We start from the raw sequence: 27,677 nt of genomic DNA, 5'->3' as shown, positions 1-27,677 counted from the left end.
AAGTCGTCCAGGTAAGCGGGGTTCCTACGCTAGATTTGCATAAAAAGAAATGAACTGAAGTTGGTTTGTAAAAATGTGCATGTTGTTTTAAAAAGAAAAAGTGAAAAACAACCTCAGTATATGTTTTACTTTCCCTCATGAGATACGTATGAAAGAGAAAAGAAATGTTTTTGACATGAAATGTGTAGACATGAGCAATATTTGATATGTTTCTGAAATATGCAAAAGAGCGAATATGATATCATTGAGATTTTTTTGCATGTGATATGAAATGATTTGGATCTATTTTTGATCAAAAGGAAATGATATGAATATGTTTCGCACGTGTTTTGATATGATATGGATATGATAAAACTTTGGCATACTTATCTGTTCTGAATATGGTTCTGATATGATGATACTGGTTCACGTGATATGGTTGGTACCACCATGATATGATATGAGTTCACCCACTTTGGAAACAAAGTGGTCTTTTTACGTGTTCTTTCCTGTGTGCACACTCGGGGCTCCGAGATTGAAAAAGGGGAAGTTCACCACATGATACTGCCTGGTTTGGCCACCGGGGATAGCACAACCCTACCACGGGGGTTAAACATGGTATATGATATGATATGATAAGATGAAAATGTTCAGTTATGTTATGCCAAAGCGTTTTTTTTTATATGAAATGGATCCTTAAATATGAACGGTTGATTTTGAGTATGAAAAGATTGAAAAGTCGCTCTGATTTTCTGATAACACGTTTTTCTGAGATCTGCATAGAAAAAAAATAAAATGTTTTTGTTTCTGCATACTGAACTTTCTGAAAAGGGCTCATGTTTACATACTAGTATATGCTCTCTGCTTACTGAGTTGTTGATCACTCACCCCTATCTTCATAATATGTTTCAGATAATTTTGATGCAACAGCTGAGAATCAGGAATAGGGAGTATTTGCAAGTTTTGTGGATCATAGAAGACTAAGTGCCTTAGGGTGCAATGACTTTTGGAGAGTAACTTTTTGGTAGTATTGATATTTTATGTGACTTTGGTATGTTGAGTAATGAATATTTCTAGTCTTTGTGGAAAAGTTATGTATAACGACGAGACACCATTGATGTGCCTGTACGTAGGAACATGGATATTTGTGTTGAACAAATAGCTTAATATGTTATGGAGACTCTGGTTTATTTTAAACGCATTATTTGGAGTTGATTTTAGGTGATATGAGTTAACTCTCCGAACCCTTGAGGTCGGGGCGTTATAGTTGGTATCAGAGCACAGGTTTGAGATTCTGTAGACTATAGATTGTAAGGTTTTGGGTATAGATAGGCTTCAAGAAATCATTTTCAGATTTGATGTAATTTTGGAGCAGGCTATAAGGGAGAACGTTATAGGTATTTGAGGTCCCAAAATTCCCAAACCTTAGGAATGATCTCGATGTATAGGATTTTACAGGTCTATGAGTTGAATCCATGTTGTTTGTGGTTTGGTTTGATTTTTGGAGACTTGTTATTTAATAGATTTGATGGCGTTAAGGTTTTGGATTGTGGAGATTAATTATTATTACTTTTGTGCATACTTTGCTTCTCTTTATTACAGGATGCCACCTCGTCGTCGAGAACGAAATGTGTCAGATTTGAATGCAACCAATAATGGGAGGGAAGCAAATACGAGTTCTTCCGAAGTACTACGAGCAACAGCGCATCAACTTATAGACGATCTCACACAGAATCCTTCGGGTCGTCAACGTAACAATAGTGAAGGAGGATGCACTTTCAAACAATTTAATAGTACCCATCCCCCCACTTTTGATGGAAGAAGTGATTCCAATGCAGCTGAAGATTGGATGCAGGACATTGAAGAGATATTTAGTGTTTTGGAGTGCACCGATCAACAAAAAGTTCGATTTGCAGCTTTTAAATTAATCGGAGAAGCGAAGAGATGGTGGAACTCTGAGAAAGCCATCAGAGAAGCTGATGGAACTGGAGTAGTGAGCTGGCCTCACTTTAAGCAAAACTTCTTCGACCGTTTCTTTCTGAGGGCAGACAGGGAAGCTAGAGCCCGAGAGTTTGCTAACTTGGTGCAAGGGACCATGACGGTACGCCAGTATGCTGCAAAATTTGCAGAGTTATCACGTATCGCCCCATATTTGATCCCGGATGAAGAGAAGAAGGCCAGGAAATTTGACGAAGGCCTGAATTTCCAAATATATGAACGAGTAATGGTCCTGCAGATTCAGAGTTTTTCGGAGTTAGTGCACAAGTCAATTTTAGTAGAACAAAATATTAAGAGGGGTGTGGAATTGCAAGAAACAAGAAAGAGAACTACTCCACAAGGATCCTCGGGTAGGGATCAAGGGCCATGGAAGAAGAGAAATGAAGGTAATAGCTAGGGAAAAAGGCTGATTCAGGGCACCCAACAAGCATATCAATGTAGGACTTGCAACCGAGTACATGCTGGAGTGTGCAGGAAAGAAGCGGGACTATGTTACCGTTGTGGCAAATCGGGTCACTATCTCAGGGACTGCCCTTTGCAATTGGATAGCAACAGGCCACCACCACCACCTAGGGCAGAAGGGACAGCTCGAGGCAACATCCAGCGTACTACTGCACCTGCAAGAGTCTTTGCCCTGACACCTGGAGAGGCTGAAGATAAGAATGATGTGATCACAGGTATGACTTCTCTGTTATGTTTTGAGATATTAATTGGTAGATTGAGGTTAAGTTTTGGAAATTTTAGTTCATGAATGATGTTGATTGTGACCACAGGTACTCTTTCGTTGTTTTCTAATAATGCGACTGTGTTATTTGATTCGGGAGCTACACATTCGTTGGTTTCTATGGCATATGCTCGATTTTGCACCTTAGAAACCAAAAAGTTAAAGTCCAAGTTACTAGTCGCGACCCCAACAAGAAATTCGGTAGTCTGTGACGAGTTTCTACCAGGGTGTCCTATAACAATTGGGGGAAGATTGATGCCAGCAGATTTAATAGTGTTCAACATGATCGGGTTTGATGTAATTTTGGGTATGGATTGGCTAGCTCGCTACCAAGCCAGCATAGACTGTTTTAAAAAGGAAGTGATTTTTAGACCCCCAAAAGAAAGTGAATTTCGGTTCACAGGTTCGAAAGTGAAGATGCATCCACCCATCATATCCGCCGTTCAAGTTGGAAAATTGTTACAAGATGGTTGTCAAGGATTCTTAGCCTGTGTGGTAGAAGCACCAAAAGAGGAGTTGAAGATAGAGCAGATACCCGTTGTGAGGGAATATCCAGTGGTTTTTCCAGAAGATTTACCTGGGCTCCTGCCCGAGCGGGAGGTAGAGTTTGCCATTGAACTAGTCCCAGGCACAACACCCATTTCAAAAGCACCTTACCGGATGGCACCGTCTGAATTAGTGGAACTCAAGGAGCAATTGCAAGACTTGTTGGACAAGGGTTTTATCAGGCCCAGTGTATCACCTTGGGGAGCCCCAGTTCTTTTTGTGAAGAAGAAGGATGGATCGATGAGGATGTGTATTGACTACAGGGAACTTAATCGGGTGACCATAAAGAATAAGTACCCGCTACCTCGTATAGATGATTTGTTTGATCAGCTCCAGGGTGCTCAGGTATTTTCAAAGATTGATCTTCGATCGGGTTACCATCAATTGAAAATCAGAGCAGAAGACGTGGCTAAGACTGCTTTCAGGACCTGATATGGCCATTATGAGTTTTTGGTTATGCCTTTTGGCCTGACTAACGCCCCAGTAGTATTCATGGATTTGATGAACAGGGTGTTCCATGAATTTTTGGATAAGTTTGTGGTTATTTTTATTGATGATATATTGGTATACTCCAAAAGTAAGTTTGAGCATGAGGAACATTTGAGGCTGGTACTTGGGACGCTCAGAGATAAAAAGTTGTTTGCTAAATTGAAGAAATGTGAATTTTGGCTTGATTCAATCGCATTTCTGGGGCATGTAGTTTCAAAAGATGGCATTTTAGAGGACTTGGGAAAAGTGGAGGCAGTGGTTAATTGGCCGACACCGAAGAATGTTCATGAGGTCAGAAGTTTCTTGGGATTGGTGGGTTATTACCGTTGATTCATTGATGGTTTCTCCAGGATAGTAGTTCCTCTCACAGCACTCACCAGGAAAAATAATAAGTTTGAATGGACAACAAAGTGTGAAGAAAGCTTCCAGGAGTTGAAATGGAGATTAGTGACAGCTCCAGTGTTAACTGTCCCCACTGCTAGAGGTGGATTTGTAGTTTATAGCGATGCATCGAAGCTTGGTTTGGGGTGCGTACTGATGCAACATGGGAAGGTTATAGCATACGCCTCACGCCAACTGAAAGCATACGAGCAGAATTATCCCACACATGATCTGGAACTTGCGGCAGTCATGTTCGCTCTTAAGATTTGGAGACACTATCTGTATGGGGAAAAGTGCGAGATCTATATAGACCACAAGAGTTTGAAGTATTTCTTCACCCAGAAGGAATTAAATATGAGACAGAGGAGATGGCTTGAGTTGATCATGGATTATGACTGCACGATCAATTATCACCCAGGCAAGGCTAATGTGGTAGTCGACGCCTTAAGTAGGAAGTCTACGGGACCAGTGGTTGCAGCCCTTACCACTCAACATAGGTTGTTAATGGATCTAGAAAGAGCCGGTATTGAGGTTATCACTAGTGATACAAGTACTCTATTGGCTAGTTTGATAGTTCAACCAACCTTAATAGATAGAATCAAAGCTGCTCAGAAGGTGGATTTAGGGTTGGTGAAGCTAGTGGAAGAAGTCGAGAACGGGGACAAATCTGACTTCAACATTTCCGAGGATGGAGTTTTAAGGTTTAGAGGTAGATTATGCGTGCCAGCTAATGAAGAACTAAAAAGGGTAATTCTTGAAGAAGTACACCGTTCCTTATATACAGTTCACCCGGGGAGTACCAAGATGTATCAGGACTTGAGAGAATCTTTTTGGTGGAATGGCATGAAAAGAGAAATTACTAAATTTGTGGAACAGTGCCTAACTTGCCAACAGGTGAAGGCAGAGCATCAGAGACCAGCAGGATTATTACAACCACTCCAGATTCCAGAGTGGAAGTGGGAGCATATCACCATGGATTTTGTGACAGGCCTACTGAGAGCATTGAGCGGACAAGATGCTATATGGGTGATCGTGGATCACTTAACAAAAACTGCTCATTTTGTACCCATTAAAGTTTCTTACAAACTGGACAAACTAGCTGAGTTGTACGTGCGGGAGATAGTGAGGTTGCATGGGGTACCGGTATCCATTGTGTCGGATAGAGACCCTAGTTTCACCTCCAAGTTCTGGCGAAGTTTATAGGAGGCAATGGGTACTAAGTTAAATTTCAGTACCGCATTTCACCCTCAGACAGATGGACAGTCAGAAAGAACGATTCAAATCTTGGAAGACATGTTGAGGGCATGTGTGATGGATTTTAAGGGAACTTGGATGCAACATTTACCATTGGTCGAGTTTGCTTATAATAATATTTTCCAGGCTAGTATTGGAATGGCACCCTACGAGGTTTTGTATGGCAGAAAGTGTAGATCTCCATTGTATTGGGATGAAGTAGGTGAAAGGAAACTGTTGGGGCCAGAGATTATCCAGCAGACCATAGAGAAGATAGATATCATTCGGGCTAGAATGAAAGCAGCTCAAAGCCGACAAAAGAGTTATGCAGATAAACGACGCCGTTAGTTAGAGTTTGAGGTTGGAGAAAAAGTATTTTTGAGAATAGCACCGATGAAAGGAGTTATGAGATTTGGAAAGAAGGGCAAGTTGAACCCAAGATATATTGGGCCATTTGAGATTCTTGACCGGATTGGACCAGTGGCTTATAGAGTAGCACTTCCACCGGCACTTGCGGGAGTGCATAATGTATTTCATATTTCCATGTTGAGGAAATATATTCCCAACCCGACGCACATTATTGACTATGAACCACTTCAGATTCAGGAGGATATGACTTATGTGGAAGAACCAATTCGGATTTTGGAAAAGAAAGAACAAGTGTTACGGACTCGAACTATCCCTTTGGTTAAAGTAATGCGGAAGAATCATGCTAATAACGAAGCTTCTTGGGAGTTGGAGGAAGAAATGCGAGATAAGTACCCACGACTTTTCGATGGGAGTTTTGACAACTTATAACAAATTCTGAGGACGGAATTTTTTAAGGGGGGGAGGATGTAAGACCCAGCCACTAACATCCATGCACGTGGTTCACGGTTCCATAAACTGTCGCACGGGTTCACGCCTTACGTCGTTTATGTTCATGTTCTTATTTCCATTTTCATGCAGGTCCGTTCATCATTTTTCCCTCTAGGTTTTATCTCTTTACCATTTATATCTTGTATATATATAATTATTTGTGTGGAACATCTTCAACCCTAGACTAAGTGCCGCTCGGTTCCCTCTTCACAGCAGACCATCGTTCTCTACAGAAACACCGAACCGAAGCCTCGGTCTGCAACAATCAACCGCCACCCGCAAAGCCATTTTCGTGCAGCAACTCCACCACACACAGTCTCGCCGGTACCTCAATCACTCAGAGTCTTTCCCCCAGCCGTGCGCCACCGTCCCTCCGAGTTCCACGTCCGGTTTCTCAGCCGCCAGTTTAGTTTTCCTCTCCCCTGTTTTCACACCTAGAAACAAAGGAGTAATCCCTCCATCCGTGTGCTGCCAACTTGGCAATCCTCACCGCCAGCCGTTGTCGCACCCCCATCAGTCCACCGCGTGCCACCTCTGCCCCTCGGTAAGCCACATAAACTCCCTCACCATATCTCCCCCTCCGCCTCTTCTCTCACTTTTACCATCTCTCTCGGTTTCAGCTCTATCTCTCTCTCTCGACCCGTGCAACGCTGTCGAGGACATCACCAGCAACTCAGCCAAGTCTCCGTCACACTCCCATGGTGCCACTGCCTCGGTTGGCCGTGGGTGAGTTCAATCGCAACTTCCGCTTGAGCCCTGCCAGTTGTTTTTGGTAGTTGTAATTAGTGTTTAAAATAGAAACATATGGTATATATATATCGGATGATACAGTAGGAAGAATGGTGTGTTTCGGGTTTTGACCTTTCTACCTCTTTTATTAAAGGCACACTTTAATTTCTGGAGAGGCTTTCAATGAACTACAAGACTTATACCCATAGACTTAGTTTTATTTGATTAATGTTTAAATCTAGTGAATTTTTTTTAGCAAGCTAAAATTTCATTGTTATAGATACGGGTAGTTAGCCACGAATTCTTTTTATAATTATATTATATAGTAGGAAATTTTAAAGTTACACTTCAATGGTAAGTAAGTTAGAATTTTTTTTATGTTTAGTTGAAGTATTAAGGGACATCGAGGATTTTAGAAAGTGATGAAAAATATTTTGAGGTCATGAGAATTTGTAAGTTTTGAGGAATTAAAATAGGTTATTTTAGAAGTTTAGGCTTAAATATCGAAATCCATGAATGATTGGAAACTTACGGAAATTATGTGAATATTTTTTATAGGTGACGATTTATAGTCGACTCGACATTTTGAGGAAAAAAAAAATTCTGAAAAGCTAAGTCGTCCAGGTAAGCTGGGTTCCTATGCTAGATTTGCATAAAAAGAAATGAACTGAGGTTGGTTTGTAAAAATGTGCATGTTGTTTTAAAAAGAAAAAGTGAAAAACAACCTCAGTATATGTTTTACTTTCCCTCATGAGATACGTATGAAAGAGAAAAGAAATGTTTTTGACATGAAATGTGTAGACATGAGCAATATTTGACATGTTTCTGAAATATGCAAAAGAGCGAATATGATATCATTGAGATTTTTATGCATGTGATATGAAATGATTTGGATCTATTTTTGATCAAAAGGAAATGATATGAATATGTTTCGCACGTGTTTTGATATGATATGGATATGATAAAACTTTGGCATACTTATCTGTTCTGAATATGGTTCTGATATGATGATACTGGCTCACGTGATATGGTTGGTACCACCATGATATGATATGAGTGCACCTACTTTGGAAACAAAGTGGTCTTTTTACGTGTTCTTTCCTGTGTGCACACTCGGTGCTCCGAGATTGAAAAAGGGGAAGTTCACCACATGATACTGCCTGGTTTGGCCACCGGGGATAGCACAACCCTACCACGGGGGTTAAACATGGTATATGATATGATATGATAAGATGAAAATGTTCAGTTATCTTATGCCAAAGCGTTTTTCTTTTTTTATATGAAATGGATCCTTAAATATGAACGGTTGATTTTGAGTATGAAAAGATTGAAAAGTCGCTCTGATTTTCTGATAACACGTTTTTCTGAGATCTGCATAGAAAAAAAAAATGTTTTTGTTTCTATATACTGAACTTTCTGAAAAGGGCTCATGTTTACATACTAGTATATGCTCTCTGCTTACTGAGTTGTTGATAACTCACCCCTATCTTCATAATATGTTTCAGATAATTTTGATACAACAGCTGAAAATCAGGAATAGAGAGTATTTGCAAGTTTTGTGGATCATAGAAGACTAAGTGCCTTAGGGTGCAATGACTTTTGGAGAGTAACTTTTTGGTAGTATTGATATTTTATGTGACTTTGGTATGTTGAGTAATGAATATTTCTAGTCTTTGTGAAAAAGTTATGTATAACGACGCGACACCATTGATGTGCCCGTACGTAGGAACATGGATATTTGTGTTGAACAAATAGCTTAATATGTTATGGAGACTCTGGTTTATTTTAAACGCATTATTTGGAGTTGATTTTAGGTGATATGAGTTAACTCTCCGAACCCTTGAGGTCGGGGCGTTACAATAGGAACCCCGCTTACCTAGACAACTTAGCTTTTCAGAATTTTCCTAAAAAATGTCGAGTTGAATATAAATTGTCACCTATAAAGATAATAACGTAATTTCCGTAAGTTTTCAATCAATCACGGATTTCGATATTTAAGTCTGAGCTTCTAAAATAACCTATTTTAATATCTCAAAACTGAAAACCTTCATAATCCTAAAATATATCATCACTTCCTAAAAATCACCAATATTCACCATGACCAACGTCAAACTCAAAACACCAATATTTAAACCCGAAACAGTCAACAAATTTCGTAGCATAAACCAATCTCACACAAACAACTCCATCATCAAATCTAACCGACCCCTTACTCCTCGGACTCAGTCCGGTACAACCAATAATTTCACAGTAAATATGACTTAGCACAGAAATGCATTTAAATTTCAAAAGTTCTTTCGGAAAAATACTTACAATGCTATAATATAATTTTTGAAAGATCACGGAGGTGCTAGAAGCGGCAACGCAGCAACAAAACAGTGCCAAATGCACTATGGCCGTGGGTCTCAAAATCCCACTTTTGAACGGGTGTAAACGAAGACCCGAGATTGATAGAGTAGGACTTAGGGATGTCGGTGAAGCTAGTGGTGGTGGTGGTTGGCCGTGGGTGAAGCTAGTGGTGGTGGTGGTTGGCCGTGGGTGGCAGCGCAATAGGCGGTTGAAGTGCAAAAACACCCAAAACAAAAATAGAGTTGGAAGTGATTCACCGGTGACAGATCGGAGGTGGGGTTGGGTCCAAAGGGTTGCTAGGAGGTCGAGGATGATGTGGTGAGAAGATAGTGGCTGGAGGTGGTACGACGGCGGCGCAGCGGCGCAAGGAGTGCCGCGGCTTGGTGATGCGCGTGGGAGCTAACGGCAGCGCGGTTGGGGCTGAGATTACAGGGGGGTGGTCGCCGGTGGCTGGGGAGGACGGTGGGCTGGGCGGTGTCCGCACGGCGGGGCTGTGTGGATGAAGGAACGGTCGGAGAGAGGGAGGGGGAGAGTCATGCGGAGCGCGGGAGAGGAGAAAAAGAAAAGAAAAAGAAGGAAAAGAAAAAAAAAGAAGAAAAAGAAAAGAGGAAAGAGAAAAATGTAGGGAAAGAAATGAGGTCCAATCCCGACATCTTGGGTCACAAAAATGATCCAAAGGAAACGATTTTAAAACAGCAAGTAAAATAAAATAATTCAAACGTAATGATTAAAATGAAAATAAATAATTAAATCCAACAATAAGTTAATTTAATATTAAAAACAATTTAAATGCATTACAATAATCAATTATAAGAAAGCACTTCAGAATAATTTTCACAAAATTAAAATCATAAAATTAAACCCACTAAGAATCCAACCAATTTTAAAATAAGAGTATATATTTTTTAATTAATAACAAATAATCTTTCAATTAAAAATACATTGAAATACGGGGTGTTACATCCTTCCCCCCTTTAAAAAAAAAATTCGTCCTCGAAATTTGTATGGTCAAACATGACGCTAAAGCAGGATAGAAGATACAACCCAAAACACGCTCGAAAGGATCATACCATCAACAACTCCCAACAAGCATGAGTAATGTTCTCTCAAGTCTATTTTCATAGACAATTCCATCATACTCGTATTAGTCCCCCAGTGGCACAACACGTCCAATATTCTTAGGGTAGGTTTGGGGGGTGAGATGAAAATTTTGTGTTTTGTTTTGAAGTTTAAAATATTAAGTTTTAATATTATTATTGTTTTGGGATTTGAAAAATGTGTATTGGGATTTGAAAAAGTTGAATTGTTTATTATATTTTGTATGGGGATTTGAAAAATGTGTAATGATGAGATGAGATGAGATGAGAATTTTGTGTTTTGGTTTTGGCCCCAAACCTGCCCTAGAGTGACTATGATATCCAAAATTTCATTTTTCCATAAGAGCCTTAATACAACATCCAAGGAATCCCAATGATTAATAGCTCTATTCAATAATCTATACTAACCTCAATTGACTGCTACGGTATAACTTCCAAATATTCATTGTATTCTACCTTTGGTAACCTAATAGTCATTTCCAAAGTTAATTATCAATAAACATTTCCATCATCCAGACCTATTCCCTCAAAATCAACAAGAATTATATCCTAATTCCGCACCACCAAAAGTTTAATCTCTAATTACAAGTATCTTTATCAAATTTCAAATTACCAATAATTCCTTAAGATCAACACAAGGTTTGAATCCTTAATTATATCACAACATAATACTATTAAGTACGAGGTAGCTCAACACCTACTAACCAAAAAACTCTCACCACATTTGGTAGAAATACTTGATCTCCAAAACCATGAACTATTACACACTTTCCTCAAACTCACCAAGAATTCATTCCTGAATCTACAACAACTATTATCCTTAAATCTAATATGGATCTAATCTCAAAACCTGTCACTAAAATCTAGAATTAATAACAATTATTATCCAAACTGGACCAATACCTTCAATCCTCAAAGAAATAATCCCCTTGAAAATTCCTATATCAATAACTCAACTTCGATCAACCCCATAATAATGGTCACATACTAACCAATCTCCAAAATAAATCAAGCTAGCACACCAAGCCTGCAGAATTAAAAACTTAAATCTTATTTCAATTCAGTCCTTCAAATCTGTAATTCTAAAACCTTAAATTATACTAGAATCATTCTCCGAAATCTGTAAGATTGATGAACTTATATCCAATAATAAAACAATCGACTCCCGAAGCTTTCAAAATCTAAAATATTAAATGATAACAATCATTTCCTAAAGATACGAAACCTTAAACTTTTGGTGAAATTTCCATAAATCTATCCTTAAAGTTCGTTGAACTTACAATCTTCTATTCTAAAGCCTCGTGTCATACATCCATGAAATCGAAAACCTCAAATATCTTACTCCCCAAAAAGATCACCCAGACCATGCCGTTCCTTTCAAACCTTGATATTGTAAAAGCACACCAAGTCGATAAAAAGTTCAAGCCTACTCTGCTAAATATAACAATAGAGTTCTCAGTCGTACCATTTTCTTGCCATAACTTAATCCTTAACCCTCTTTTCAGCTTCGAACGAAACGAACAAAATAAAATAAACTTAATAAATAAAATAACGTAATTTCAATTCAAATAAAATAAAATCAAACAAAACCAAATAAATTCAATTTAAATAAAAACAATAATTTCCAAATAAGCCTTTAAACTTTTCTGGTACTGCACACATGATTTTACCCATTCTTAGCCATATCTTTAACCAACTCGTATAGTCATTCCTATCATCTCATATTGTAAACCCAACATCACTCTAAACTCCAGTACATCTTCAGAATCCAAACCACAAAAAAAATCTAAACCTTAAATCTTAAAAACAAATTATCTCTTATAGTCAACAAAGTAAGCTTGTCGGATCTAAAATCTCTAAACCTCAAAATCTCAAAACTCAATCATAAAGTCTGCAAAATTTAAAACCTTAAATATTCACAAAATCAGCTCTTATTCTATACAAATCTACATCTCAAATCTGAGGTTACTTCCTAAACCCACGGATATCCAAAACTAAAATGTTTTTAGTCTGCAGAACCTCAAACCTATCATTCGGTCAAACTTAGGTCAACTTCAAAAGCTAAACCTTAGATCATTTCCAAGTCATGTCCTGGATCCTACAGAATAAGCTTACCGGATCTAAAACTTGATATGTTATAAAAATCATTTCTTAGAATTTGCAAAATCTAAATCCTCAAATCCCATCAAAATGAATCATAAGGTTTTTAGAATCTCCAACTTAAATATCCACATGATCATCCTTAAATTCCTCAAGTTCCTACACTGAAGTCTTTACAACCTATGAACCCACAAAAATCTAAACCTACAAGGTTTATAGTATGCAGAATTCAAACCTGTCTCTGATACCAAATGTAGCGCCCCAAACCCGGTTGGCATGAAGAATTACTACCTATCACTTAAGAACATGTTTCCCAACACAACTAAAATAAATCTCCAAAACTTTATTAGCAAAACTCAATCCCAAGTACTCTAAATAACCACATTAAAACTCTACAAAGTCATTACTGCAGCAAAATAAACTAAGGAGTCCAAAATCTCCCGATAGTCATAACAAACCAAACTAATAACTTCAAAAGTCTTTCTAAACCCAAGCCCAAGATATAATTAAAACTAAAAGACATTAAAACTAAAGGACATTAGAACTCCTTCTAACATCCTCTCCCAGCTTAAACATGCTCACCAATCTAATCCAGGTCCTCAGTTGGACTCTCCACATCATCTGAAAAATATTATGAAGATAGGGAGTGAGTTATCAACAACTCAGGAAGCAGAGGACATATGCTAGCGTGCAAATATGAGCATTTACAAAGTATAGCATGCAGAACAAAACATTTTCCAGAGTTATCATGCAGAGCAGAACATATTTTCAAAAGTAACAGAGCGATGGTTTTAAGACACGTAAAACCCATAATACTTTGGCATAACATAAACTGAGTATCATCATCAGATCAAAACAGAGCATCAAACAGAGCAGAGACCATGTTTCACACCCGTGGTAGGGTTGTGCTAACCCCGGTGGCCAAACCAGGCAGAGACAGAGGTGAAATCTTTCCTTTATTCTTCTCGGAGCCCCTAGTGTGCACACGGGAAAGACCACAATAAAATCACTTTGTTTTCAAAGTGGGTGCACTCAGAGACAGAGAAGTTGGTACCTACCCAAACAGAGCATAGCATAACAGAGTAGAGCAGAGACAGAGACAGAGTTAGATACAAATACCAATACACCATGCCAAAGGTTTTCAGATGTTATATCAAAATAATACAGAGTAGCAAAACGAAATCAGACAGTTTACACACACTAACAACAAAAGTCAAAACATCTTTCTAAATAAAGGCACAATTTTCCATATTCTCAATATCGCTCCCTTTTTCAGATTTTAGAAAAACACATAATAGAATTTAGCTCATGTCTACACAATGCATGTCAGAACATATTTCTCCTTTTACACATAGATTTCATGAATAATGCAGATAAGCGACCAAGGTTGATCTTTGTTTTCACAAGTTCCCATCACATCACAAAATATGCAAGTTTTCATAAAATCAACCTGAGTCTTATTAACTTGTATAAAACCTAGCATAGGAACCCCGCTTACCTGGACAACTTAGCTTTTCAGAATTTTCCTAAAAAATGTCGAGTCGAATATAAATCGTCACCTATAAAAATAATAACATAATTTCTGTAAGTTTTCAATCAATCACGGATTTCGATATTTAAGCCTAAGCTTCTAAAATAATCTATTTTAATATCTCAAAACTTAGAACTCTCATAATCCCAAAATATATCATCACTTCCTAAAAATCACCAATATTCACCATGACCAATGTCAAACTCAAAACACCAATATTTAAACCCGAAACAGTCAACAAACTTCATAGCATAAACCAATCTCACACAAACAACTCTATCATCAAATCCAACTGACCCCCTTACTCCTCGGACTCAGTCCGGCACAACCAACAATTTCACAGTAAATATGACTTAGCACAGAAATGCATTTAAATTTCAAAAGTTCTTTGGGAAAAATACTTACAATGCTATAATATAATTTTTGAAAGATCACGGAGGTGCTAGAAGCGGCAACGCAGCAACAAAACAGTGCTAAATGCACTGTGGCCGTGGGTCTCAAAAATCCACTTTTGAACGGGTGTAAACGAAGACCCGAGATGGATAGGGTAGGGCGTAGGGATGTCGGTGAAGCTAGTGGTGGTGGTGGTTGGCTGTGGGTGGCGGCGCAATAGGCGGTTGAAGTGCAAAAATACCCAAAATGGAAATAGAGTTGGAAGTGCTTCACCGGTGACAGATCGAAGGTGGGGTTGGGTCCAAAGGGTTGCTAGGAGGTCGAAGATGATGTGGGGAGAAGATGGTGGCTGGAGGTGGCACGACGGCGGCGCAGTGGCTCAAGGAGTGTTGTGGCTTGGTGATGCGCGTGGGAGCTAATGGATGCGCTTGGGAGCTAATGGCAGCGCGGTTGGGGCTGAGATTACAGGGGGGTGGTCGCCGGTGGCTGGGGAGGACGGTGGGCCGGGCGGTGTCGCGCACGGCGGCGCGAGGCGGCGGGGCTGGGTGGATGAAGGAACGGATGGAGAGAGGGAGGGGGAGAGTCATGCGGCGCGCGGGAGAGGAGAAAAAGAAAAGAAAAAGAGGAAAGAGAAAAAAAAAAAGAAAAAAAGAAAAGAGGAAAGAGAAAAATGTAGGGAAAGAAATGAGGTCCAATCCTCACATCTTGGGTCACAAAAATGATCCAACGGAAACGATTTTAAAACAGCAAGTAAAATAAAATAATTCAAACATAATGATTAAAATGAAAGTAAATAATTAAACCCAACAATAATTTAATTTAATATGAAAAACAATTTAAATGCATTACAATAATCAATTATAAGAAAGTACTTCAGAATAATTTTCACAAAATTGAAATCATAAAAACAAACCCACTAAAAATCCAACCAATTTTAAAATAAGAGAATCAATTTTTAAATTAATAACAAATAATCTTTCAATTAGAAATACATTAAAATACGGGGTGTTACAGATGTTCCATAATCCTGATCCTTAACTGAACTATTCAAAATCATCTGAAAAAAATATTTGCAGATAAGGGATAAGTTATCAACAACTCAGTAAGTAAATGACATATATTAGTGTGTAAACATGAACATTTACAGAGTTCATAATGCAGAAAAAAATATTTTCTTTCAGAATTCAAAATTGGAATAATGTTTTCAAAATGTAGCGCCAGAACATGTTATCAAAAATGTCATAGCGAAAGTTCAAAAATATTCATAATCAAAATCTCTTTGGCATAGCATAAATTGAAGCATCACATCTTATCTTATCATATCAGAACAAATTCCATGTTTAACTTCCGTGGTAGGGTTGTGCAAATCCCGATAGCTAACCGAGTAGAAACAGAATGTGAATCTTCCAAAAGTATTTTGGCATAACATATCTGATTCATTATCATCATCATATCATCGTATCATATCAAAACAGAGGCCATGTTTAACACCCATGGTAGGGTTGTGCATTTGCGGATAACCAAGCAAATGCTGTAACACCCCCTTCCCGTAGGCTAGGTGTGTCACGTATTTTTCATGAAAATAAACCCGGCAAACGATTCTCTAATTTCATAATTGAAAAATAAACTGAAGTAATTTATTATGAAATAAAAGGTCTAATAAAAATGTCTTCCCAAAAACATTAAAGGAATAAACTGAATAAATTCGTCATAAAAGACACATTTTATTTTAGAAAGTCTGAACAAAACTAAAATGCTCCTTCTACTCCTGGCCTGCTTGCTCGTAATCATCATCTTCACCTGGGTGGTTAAAAACATGAAAATAAACTAAAATGAGTCGATGACTCAGTAAGAAATCTATCATAACGAAAACGTAATAAACATAAGATTTTCATAAGAACTTTCATGCTGAGCTTAAAATTCATGACTATTCATGCTGATGCTTATGCTATGTATGACTGGTTTATCTGAACTAACTGACTGATTTATCTGAACTAACTGACTGATTTATCTGACTGGCCAACACACTTAACCCTGTGTGCAAGGTTGTGCACCGGCCCCACATCCCGCTGCAGCAAGGGGAACCGTTGATAGTATTCTAGCATACTATGGTGGACCACGACTGAGTTCGTGGCTTGCACACCACCCTGATCTGAACTGAACTACATTGGTACCATGCATCTGAATAGCCATCTTATTAACTGATCTGATATTATCTTACACTTGAACTTAAGATGGCTTACGTGTCTTATACACATGAGATGCATGACATATTACATACATAAATCATAATTTCTGAATTTAAACATGATGCAGAATGGCATGATCGTATGCTATGCTGGATGACATGCTTGCACATGACATGAGCGGTTCATAAATAATGGCTATCGAAGAACTGTCTTGAATAATACATACATATAAGCTAACTATGATGATCCTAATTTATGATCAAATTTACTTACCTCGATGCGTTTCTCCTTGAATAATACTTCGTAACTTGAGACCTATATTCAATAAATAACTATCACTAAATTGTTTGGAACTAAAATAAATGCTAATATTTTACTTAACTAAATTCGGAATTCTAAAACATAGTCAAACCAATATTTGTTTAACACTAAAATCAATAATTCATAGTATTTAAATTACTTAAAATACTAATTTATAATTTAGTTGAAATACTCGAGTTATTTTTAAATAATTCACAAAAACTTAAATTCTTAAACTAAGTTTCATTTCTTAACGTAATTATTAAATCTTATAAGAAACTTAATAAATTCCATTAAATTCTTAACATAGTAATTTTATTAAAATCTTACTAAATTGACAAAGGAAAAAATTAACTAAAATATTAGACTTAAAAGTATACCTTAAAATATACTACCAATTCTTTAAACACTTCCTCATAAAAATGAATCTTTAACTAATATTTTTATTTAATTAAAAACTAACCTTTAAAATAGTAAGCCCAATAAAATTACTAAAACCGTTGTTAAAATAAGATTAAATCTAATTTAAAATCCCCTTTCAAATTCTTTAAGTATTCATATAAAAATGAGCTCATGACTACTAATAAATTATTTAATAAAATAAACTCAACTTCAATACAATGACATATTAATATTCATAATTAACATACACTTAAACATAAAGTTATAAATGTAATCGTACATAAAAACACTGAAGATACTTTGGGAAAGGATTACAAAGGGTATAAAAGTAATCTCATTTAAACACTTGCACTGAGTGAATTAAACCTAAAAAGAAACTAATACGCTATGTAGAGAAACAGAGGCAACGGGACACGCGTGCGAGGCAGAGGACTCACCGAGAGAGAGGCTGACGTGCGGCGGTTCTGGGTTGCTGGCGGGGGTCACGACGTCGGGACTGGGGGCTCGTCTGTGGTGGTGCGACACCGAAGGAAGTGAACCATGCGGCAGTGCAACCGAGAGAGAGGGAGGCGCACGTACAGAGCTGGGTGGCTGAGGGCAGTAGTCTTCCCGGAAGGGAGTAGGTGCGACGGGACTAGGACGGCCGGCAGTTTCTGTGGTGGCTAGTCGGTGGTTCGACGTCCCTCTAGGTGGCTACCGTTGAAGCAAAACAAAGGCTTCGGCCTTCACGTCCGTGGCTGCTGCGGCGTGTCTTCGCGGCTGGGGATGGTCCAGTGTCTTCTAAGGTGGCCGGTTGTGGTGTCGGCGTGATCTGGGCAGCTTGGAGTCGCCTTGGTTGATGGTGGTTCCGTCGTCGACTAGTGGCCTTTCCGGTTGCTGCGTCTCACTGAGTGGTGCCTGGTGCTATGGCATGGGCTTGCTCTGTTCCATGAGTGTAAAACAGAGTCATGCCCTTCTGATCATTCCGTGCGACGTTGGTTTCTGTTTTGGTCTAACGAGGTCGACGGCACTACAGGTAGCGGGGCTGAGCATGGGCTGGGCAAGGTTCGAAGTGTTTCTTGGTCTGCGGCGTGAGGTTTTTCTTCATCCCGAAGTGATAAGCGTAATATAAATATATATATATAGATAATGAATCAAGAGGAAACCTAGAGGAAAAGAGACGTGCATGAGCATGAAAATGGAACGAGCCTAACGTGGAAACTGATTCCTGACTTCATGGGCTTGGATGCCATAAAAATATTTCACTTAATCCAATAATATAAATAATAATCCTATTAAAAATAATAAACGTAAAATCTGATAATAATAATAATAATAATAATAATAACCTAATTATCAAACCTAATAAAATATCTGTGAAATTATCTCTAATGATATAGGATCGGGATGTTACAAATGCATATTAGAACTGAAACAATATACCACTATTCTTTCTCATGGCAGGGCCATATCATATCGAAACATAAGCCATGTAAAACCTCTGTGGTAGGGTCTCTAACTAAATAGAGCAGAAATAGAATCAGATGTAGAACCAGATAGTCACGCCAAAGGTTTTTCAAATGCCACATCTTATCAAAATAGAGTCTTGAACATAATTAGAACAAAATAGAATCAGATCACAAAAACAAAATTTATGCACAAAATTTCATATTCGCTCTCTTTTGCATAGTTCATAAATAAAATGTAAAAAATAGGTTCATTCTACACCAATCATGACAGAAAATATTGTCTTCTTAAATAGAATCTCATGAGTAATGCAGAACAAATAACTGAGGTAATTCAAATTTCTTTTCATAACCATATATGTATATTTTCCAAAATCAACCTCAGCTCATTTTATTTTAATGCAAAATCTAGCATAGGAACCCCGCTTACCTGGATGGAGTGCAGCACTCGGCAAAGCTCCCTATGCAGCAGTGATGTCGAGGAGGAGGTTGGCAGTGTAGGCTGGCATGTTGGTTGCACACGATGGGGAAAGCAGCTTCCTCTGTTTCGAAGGTCAAAAACAGAGTATACCGTGGATGTTCTTCCTTCAATGGCTGGGCAATGGTGGTTGGCTTTCCGTGGTGGTGAGGACGGGCTGGAGGGTGGTGCACTGTTTGCACGAGGAGTTGTTGTCTAAGACTTCGTGTGGCAGGGCAACGGTGTCAAGGAAAAAAAATAGTGTTGCATTACGGGCTTGGCCAGTGGTTGGGGGTGTTGCAAGGCTGCGCTGAGGGGAAGGTCTCATAGTGAGGAGAAGAAGTGGCCATGAAGGGGAAGAGGTTGGGCAGTGAGCAAGCGATGGTGGCCAGACGTGGTGCAGTGGTTGCCGCGGTTGCTGAACTTCACGTAAGAGTGGGGCGTTCTCACGGTAATGGCTTGTTGCTGCGGCTGAGACCGTGAACGAGGTGGTGGCACACGGTGAGGCTTTGGGCCTTGGGTGATGGTCATTGACAGTGGAGGGATGGGCATCGAACTAGTAGAGGCTGAGTGATTCTTGTGGCTAGTTTTCCGAAGGTATGAGATAAAATGTGTAAATTTATATGGGTGATACGAAAACCCTAGAGAAAAAAAAAGAGGTAGATGTGCATGCGGATAGGAAAAGAGTCGTGCTGAGAAGTTAACGTGTGAGAAAAAAAAACCTAAATATCAAGCTCAGTAAATATATATATATATATATTCAAAGTCCAACCATACAACTTCTGGGTCCGGGTGTTATAATTGTAATGATTAGATAAGATGAGTTGAAACTATCTTTGTATCCAAATATAACCAAAAAAAGGGTAACAAAATAAGAGATATACTTTACTTACAAGATCATCATGGTTCATTTGCTTTTCTAGTAGTTCCAAATCAAATCTTGCACAATATTGGTTCGTTTACTAATTGTTAATTTCTTACGTTTTCAACTTGAATATTTGACTCCTGAAACTCTTGAAAGCATCAAATTGTTGCCCTAATTATCTGCCTATCAGTAGTATTTCTGACGGTTAGTTATCAACAAAACGTAAAAGATTGAAATTGAAAAAAGACGTCAAGACACATGGAAAACTATGACAATATTATAAAGTAATTATTGTAAAATTGGAACTATCCGATGAAGCTCATAAGTTGAGCTCAAATAGCTATGGAAATTATAAATATGCTTACTCTGCCCGGAAAGAAAAATGTTTAATTATTACATAATTACAATTGAATACCTAGCTAAACAAGAGTCCTAATGCAAATTTAGCCAAAATTGGAATTCAAATCACTTCCAAATCTCCAAGTGAATTTTTTCTTAAGTAGGCAAAAACTAGCGTAAATTGATGATTTGACGAAAACCGTGAAGCTCCCGAGTTTCGCTCGTGATTTGGCGGAAGCCATGACATCAAGTTGTTGGCTGCATAGGTCACTATGACACCCCCAGCCCCTGTTTGGGATTGGACGGTGACTGAAGCGTCAAGACATATAATTCAAGACTACATATCCCTGTACATGACAGTTAAGATGCAATGCACCTATGCAGTCTAGCAGTATCCAATAAATTATAGCGAAAATATATGTAAATCCAAGTAAGATTTAGAGCAATTTTTGCCAAAAATATCATGGTACCATAAAAACTAAATGTCGCAAAAGATTTCATTGTTCAAATTTTCTCAAAATAAAGAGTGTTATGAAATCTTCCAAAAACAATAGAGATCTCCAAAAGTAAACCATAACTCCCTTTTGTACTACAAATTTTTAAGATCCATCGTAAAATCTTACAAGGCCTTCTCTATTTTTTCTTGCCGTTGTTTATCATCTTTCTCAGCTCCTCAAATAGTTGCAACATTTCAGTTATGAACTGTTCAGCAGCTTCTAGCCTCTCCACTAAGGATGGCTTTGCTGAGCGCTCATGGCTCTTCAAGGCCTCATTGACTATCTAGGGTGATGGCCTCTTACGCTTTCCCATATCCGGTCTCTTGTCTTGTAACAACTTCTACCATTCCGGATTGGAAGTGGTAGTGAGATCTACTACGGTGAGATTTCAAGAAATCACATAAAGTAAACAGATAACATACCACAGATAACATATACATATAAAGGCAAACCATGAAATGAATGCATGGACATGTACTTGACACAAAACTTGGTTTATGGAATTTAACTTTAAAATAAAACATCTTTTTCATTTTTGCACAATGAACAATATACATATAACACATATTTAATTCATTGCCTTGTCACTTTGTGTAAACTGTAGTTTGGATACCTCACGGCTCCCCTATGCACCATTGGTTCCCTCTAGTTACCGTATCATCCAACTGCCCACTTGACCATGGTGACTACGTCATAATCCTTAACTATGAGGCAGTTCGTCATTTCGCCTTCACCGCATATAACACATGTGGCACCTACTAACTTGAGGAGCTACCCTGCTCCGGTATCCTTTCCACATGGATCCATTCGAGGTCCCCCGATAATACTTTGTTGACCTAAGGGCCACCACTTTAATTTATGCACTCCAAAGTGGACAGAGTAGTTCCACTAGGACTTTCCCCCGTCTTAGCATTTGGGGTCATGTTAAAACATGAACAAACTCTTTTCTTTGAAAAACAACACACAACCCAAATGCATGTGACATGAACTTGTGACACTTTTCTTTTCATGAATCATATGAACATGTAAATGCTGAGAGTCATGTAATCATGTAACCAAACATTCAACATCTCAAGTTATGGGTAAAAAATATTAGAACATTCGAATACCCAGTTTACAAAGATAGGCAATAGCATTCGACGCATACCAAAGTAGAATAGCAATATTTAAACCCGAACATATATACATGGCCGAATCATTTGAAACTTACAAAAATATGTTATAACAAACAACTTGAACCAATATTTCTAAACATATCCGAAAACATAATGAATAAGTAAATATAGCAAGAGCATCATGTAAACCCAATTAAAAGGCATTACATAGCAAGAGCTTATCATCAATCAACGAGTGGATATGATAGCAAATAAGAATGCAAAGTTCACGTGGCATATACAAATATTATCCAAAATTAGGTTGAGAGTCTATTTACAAATATCTGAAGCAATATAATTTTCACGATCAAGCAAGCTGAAAATATAATTTGAACCATTAGACATAGTAATCAACACAAACCCTAGCCCGAGTCGGTGTAGGTGTGTGTGTCGTGTCTAGGGTTTTACTCCCTCATGGTTGTGGAGCTTATTCCAAGGTTAGATAGGCTTTCCATGTGCTCGGCCTAGAAGAGGTTGCCCTAGGCCGAATGATATTCATGTTTCCTAACAAGGCTCAATCATGGTGTTGCATGACTTGTAAGAGATGGCATAGCCGTTTGTGATCATTACTCTTATGGTTGAAACCTTTTAAAGAATGGAACCCTAGTTTGAACTCAATATGGTGGTCGTGGTCTCTCTTCCCTTCAAGGTCCCATGCTCACATGTATATGCTAGTGGTGGTTTGGTCGTCTCCTTGAGGAAAACCCTAGTTCTTCCATGGTTTAACAATAATCAAACGAAATCCCTAACACTCCAATCTCCTTCAAGTCTTAGGATGGAGTGTGTCTCCCTTCACTCTAATCGAACCCTTTCTCCCAAGAGAATCCCCATGAACGTGTGTGTTTTGTTGAAAGGAACATAGTAGAGATTTAGTGGTTGTTACCGTGTGGGTCTCCTCTCAATGTGGGGTCCTTGCTCCCTTTTTTCATCGTGTGGTTAGATGGGTGGAGATGTTAGAGTGTAGGTAACGTTTTGGTTGGAGAGAAAATAGAAAGAAAAGTGCTTGTTCCTCCCCTATGGTGGACGTGCTAGAGAGAAAAGGGAGGTGAGAAGTTCATGCAAACACAAAATGACTTTTGGGTGTCTTCTTTGGGGGTGTAGGCACCGGCCCCTAAAAGAAGTCCATATATACTTCTCAATTTTCCACATACTCTCTTTCTCCTATCATCATTTCTGACATTGGAAACTCAAGAGTCTATGTGCATGAGCACCATGTAGCATGCCCTTCCTCTCTTGGGCGAAACTTCCCACTTTTCCTCATGATCATTGCCTTGCTTTGGAAAATCAAAAGACTCTTCTTCATGCATGAAAAGTGGTGTCTTCTTGCCCTAATCCGAAATCCTAAAAGTCTCTTTGCATCCTCCTCTTGTGTCTAGGTTCAATGAATCTTCGGGGCATGTATGTCTTTTTACAAAAACACTAAACCAAAACCTAGGTTTAGGCATGTGTATGCTTGCCAAGTGGCAAGTGGTTTGGATGTGAGTTTGTGCCCCTTTTGCCATCCCTTCCTCTTCCTTTTTTCCAACCAAAATTCTTCTAGAATCTTGGTGAGTTTGTGTGCCCCTTTCCTATGCAGACCCTTCATCTTCTTCATCATCACCTTCTTCTAGAAAAGCCTCATTCCTAGTGCATGCATGACACTTGGCAATGTATTGGTTGGTCTCTCCTAGGTTTGAGTGAAGTCCCTTGGCCAAAACCTTAAGGCCTCTTGAGAACTTGTGCCTGTGGCTTTAACATCTCCCATGCCCCTCTTCCCCTTCTACCACTTTTGCGTCTAGGTTCATTGCATCTAAGGGATAGACTTGCATGTGTGCCAAGTGGCATGTGAGTAGGTGACTGGGGCATGTGCCCTATGTGTGCCGACTCTTCCATGCCCTTCTCTCCCTTTGGCTTCTTTTAGAAGTCCTCATGCATAGTTGCCAAGCAGCAATGTGGTACTTACCAAGAGCGCCTCTTCCCTAGGTTTCAAATGATGGGATTTCCTAGGGAAAGAGCAAAAATGACCCTTCTTCTTCCAAGTAGGGGCCACATGGCCCTAAAGACTAGTTAGGGTTTGCCTCATTCCCAAATTGCCCCCTTCAATGGCAGATTACCACCTAGCGCTTTTGGGCCTCTATTGGGCTTGGATGCCAAGGTTATTAGGTCCATGTAATGCCCTAAAAAAATCCTAGTTAACTAACCATTGGGCCACAGATTCTAATCAAACCAAAACTAAAAATACAATAACAAGTGAAGGTTTTTGGGTAAAAATATTAGGTCATCAGATAGACCCATCGCATGGGTGAGATAACAAAGTGTGTGCTCACATGCTCAATAAAAAGTGTACAATTAATTCGCAATAGAAAATAAAAAGGGCCTTCACTAAATCTAAAAAACAGTACCAGAGAAAATTAATAACGTCATAACGACATTATCCATAAGTTACAAGTTTCCAAGTCAAAAGTTAAATAAATTTTTACAGTCATCTAGTTAACCAAGAAATTTAAACAAAACAACGTAAAAGAGTAGGGAAAAGCCCCGATCATCAATCTTCTGATTGTGCTAGATCTCATGTCCATAACTACTACCAAAGTCTATATTTATATCAAAGTCTACGATCCTTAGGAGAGGAACTACAGTGGGACTACCAAAGTGAAATTTTGAAAAATCTAATTATGTGAAATTAAGATCAAGTCTCAAAGAGGCATGCCAATGGAAAAAAAAAGTGCAAGTAGTTGATACAAGGAAAGGTTATATAACACTTAACTAAATTAGGCATATCCGAGCAACAATCAACTTCCCCGAAAATTTTACAACGTAACAAAGCTCAAGCACTCAACACAATTTCTCAGCAAGTTGAAAACATACTCAAATCTAGTTTTAAAGCATCCATTTCATTAATGCCCACGGTCACTCATAAATAAACCATTCCCACACCCTAACTCTATTTGCCACAGTACCATAAGTAAGGACCATGCATCTGACTTCGTTCTGAGCAACGCTTGGTGTCGTGCCCTATCCTTGTCCATGACATCCTCTGGCATTTGCCATTAGAAAGACCATAACTTTGATCCAAAAGCGTTACCATCTCACTAGAGCTTGTTGTTGTCTAGCGGCAATCGAGGGGAGATTACTCAGTATCATGTGCTCCCAAGTGACCATAGGAGCTGCACCGAGATAATGCACCATCTCGACTTGGAGTCATGATACACACACCCACGTAAAACTAATTTATTACAACATAAGTACACATACTGGTTGGATATAAAATAATCCATTTAAACTACAAACCTAGAAACATTTCATAATCAATTTACATGCTAAGTTACAGTTGATGTTAAGAAAATCAGCAAACAATTACATGTTATAAAATAGTTCAATGATAAAAATCCAGAAAACAATTAGATGTTATAAATGGTCCATACGTAAGAAATTCCATCAAGCATTTACATGTTGAAAAACAGTGTGAGTGAGGGAAAATCCTCTCAAGCATTAATAGGGTGAAGATCAATACAAATATCAGAAATCCCAACGACCATTTACCGGCCAAATAACAGTGCTAATAAGGAAAATTCCTAGCAAGAATTAATAGGTTAAAGATCATTGCAAATGTCGAAAATCCTAGCAACCATTTACGACCTGAAATAGTGCAAATGAGGGAAAATCCCATAAAGCATAACTCGGCAACAATAGGAAATGAAACATGAGATTCACAACAGCATTTACATCCAACAACAACCATACCATCACAAACCCAATCAACACAAGGTCAAGCAGCAACAACTTAACTTCACACTTCCATAACATCATCCGTGGATTACAACTGGCAACCAACATTTCCTCAATTAGTTACAACTCCCAACCAACAATCATCCCCTTGCAAAATTCAAACCCATGCTTCAATGGCTCAACCAAGAACCCAAACCAAATACCAACCATAACAACTACACAAATTACACAACAAAGGTGTAAGGCAATACCAGAGACCAAACACAACCAATTCCTCAATCCAAGCAATAAGAGAAACCAAATCAACATTAAGCAACAATTCATCAAATCCGATTTTCAACAAACTAGGGACCAACAATAGAAATCTCACAATCCACGTAATAGAGACCCAAGAATAAAAATATGAACAATAAACTAGCACAATCATCTATTTTCAACATCTCAAAGGCTTGTACAATAGTGATTAACAGCACACAAAATTTTTCAATCCCAACAAAAACATTTTTGGAGTTTGATACCGAGCATCACTTACCACCTTGCAGTGGTTGATTGGGTTCAAGAGTGAGCCGCTGCTATTATAACACCTGGACCTAGAATTTGTATGGTTGGACTATGGATTTTATTTATTTATTTGAGCTTGATATCTAGGTTAACTTTTTTTTGTTTTTATGTTATGGATCGAGTAGTGATTTTTATTTTGAGCTTTTGGCCCAGCAGTTTGCTGAACAAGGCCACACCCATTTGTTTAAACCTTGGAAAACCTATCAGTTTATGAGCAGCTCCTCACCCGGACGAATCTATTCTCATCCACATGCCCGTTACTCTCTTATCTCTAGGGTTTTCTTTTGGTCATCTATTCATCTATATATTTACACGTTCATCATCTTCAACAAAAACCTAGAGTAGCCTATGCTTTTTCTCCCTCTCCTCTCGATTGCCCACTGCTGCCGCACCACTTTAGGGTATCCATTGCCCAGCCAAGCAAAGTCGTAGCCAGCAACTCTTCCTTTAAACAGCACACCACCCTCCAGCCCGTCCTCACCACCACTGAAAGCCAACCACCATGGAAGCCGCTGCTTTGCCCTGCACCTCCGTACCCAACCGCTGATACACTTTGGACGGGAAGGGCTCTGTTTTTGTACATCGAAACAGGGGAAGCATCCCACCGTGAGCCACGTCGTTAGGCCCTTCCACCTCGACGCCACTGCCATTAGAGGACGCCTAAGGATAAGCCTTCACCTTCGAACACTGCCCTGGTCGATGCCCAGTCCCAGACCATCGCACGCCTCACTGCATCACGATGAGTTTCCGTCTTTCCCTCGCCCACCACTCCCTCTCTTTCGCTCGTGCATAGCCCAGCTCGATGAAGTCTCCACCGCACTTTCGCTCTTCTGTCACTCCACCTCGATGTAACACCCCGTATTTTAGTGTATTTTTAATTGAAAGATTATTTGTTATTAATTTATTCTCTTGTTTTAAAATTGGTTGGATTTTTAGTGGGTTTATTTTTATGATTTTAATTTTGTGAAAATTATTTTGAAGTGCTTTCTTATAATTGATTATTGTAATACATTTAATTTTTTTTTCATATTTAATTAACTTATTGTTGGGTTTAATTATTTATTTTCATTTTAATCACTAAGTTTGAATTATTTTATTTTACTTGTTGTTCTAAAATCGTTTCCATTGGATCATTTTTGTGACCCAAGATGTGGGGATTGGACCTCATTTCTTTCCCTCCATTTTCTCTTTCCTCTCTTTTTCTTTTCTTTTCTTCTTTTCTTTTCTTTTTCTTTCTTTTTTCTTTCCTTCTCCCTGGTTCTCCCGCACACACGTCTCTCCCTCTCTCTTCTCTCATTCCGTGCGTCGTCCCCCAGCTCGCCGCCGTCCACCGGCGGTGACCGACACCACCCC

The 27,677-nt window shown here is 38.7% G+C and overlaps 1 protein-coding gene across 1 annotated transcript; it reads left to right on the top strand.

The window, feature by feature from the left end:
* Nucleotides 1–1,582: 1,582 nt before the first annotated feature.
* On the top strand, nt 1,583–4,066 carry LOC118349650. The gene is made up of 4 exons (XM_035695159.1): nt 1,583–2,232; nt 2,452–2,654; nt 2,751–3,419; nt 3,948–4,066. Exons 1-4 carry the CDS (start codon nt 1,583–1,585, stop codon nt 4,064–4,066), a joined length of 1,641 nt encoding a protein of 546 aa, XP_035551052.1.
* The last annotated feature ends 23,611 nt before the right edge of the window (nt 4,067–27,677 follow it).

The sequence above is a fragment of the Juglans regia genome, chromosome 10 (assembly GCF_001411555.2).
Source record: "Juglans regia cultivar Chandler chromosome 10, Walnut 2.0, whole genome shotgun sequence".
Classification (NCBI taxonomy): Eukaryota; Viridiplantae; Streptophyta; class Magnoliopsida; order Fagales; family Juglandaceae; genus Juglans; species Juglans regia.
The sequence above is the reverse complement of the archived record's forward strand: the minus strand, read 5'-3'. Positions and strand labels throughout refer to the sequence as shown.

Excerpts from the sequence above, each read along its gene's own strand:
- LOC118349650 (XM_035695159.1), top strand. The coding sequence starts at position 1,583 with ATGCCACCTCGTCGTCGAGAACGAAATGTGTCAGATTTGAATGCAACC. Across the intron at positions 2,233-2,451 it reads CAGATTCAGAGTTTTTCGGA|GAAAGAAGCGGGACTATGTT; the intron begins GTTAGTGCACAA and ends TGGAGTGTGCAG. Across the intron at positions 2,655-2,750 it reads TAAGAATGATGTGATCACAG|GTACTCTTTCGTTGTTTTCT; the intron begins GTATGACTTCTC and ends TTGTGACCACAG.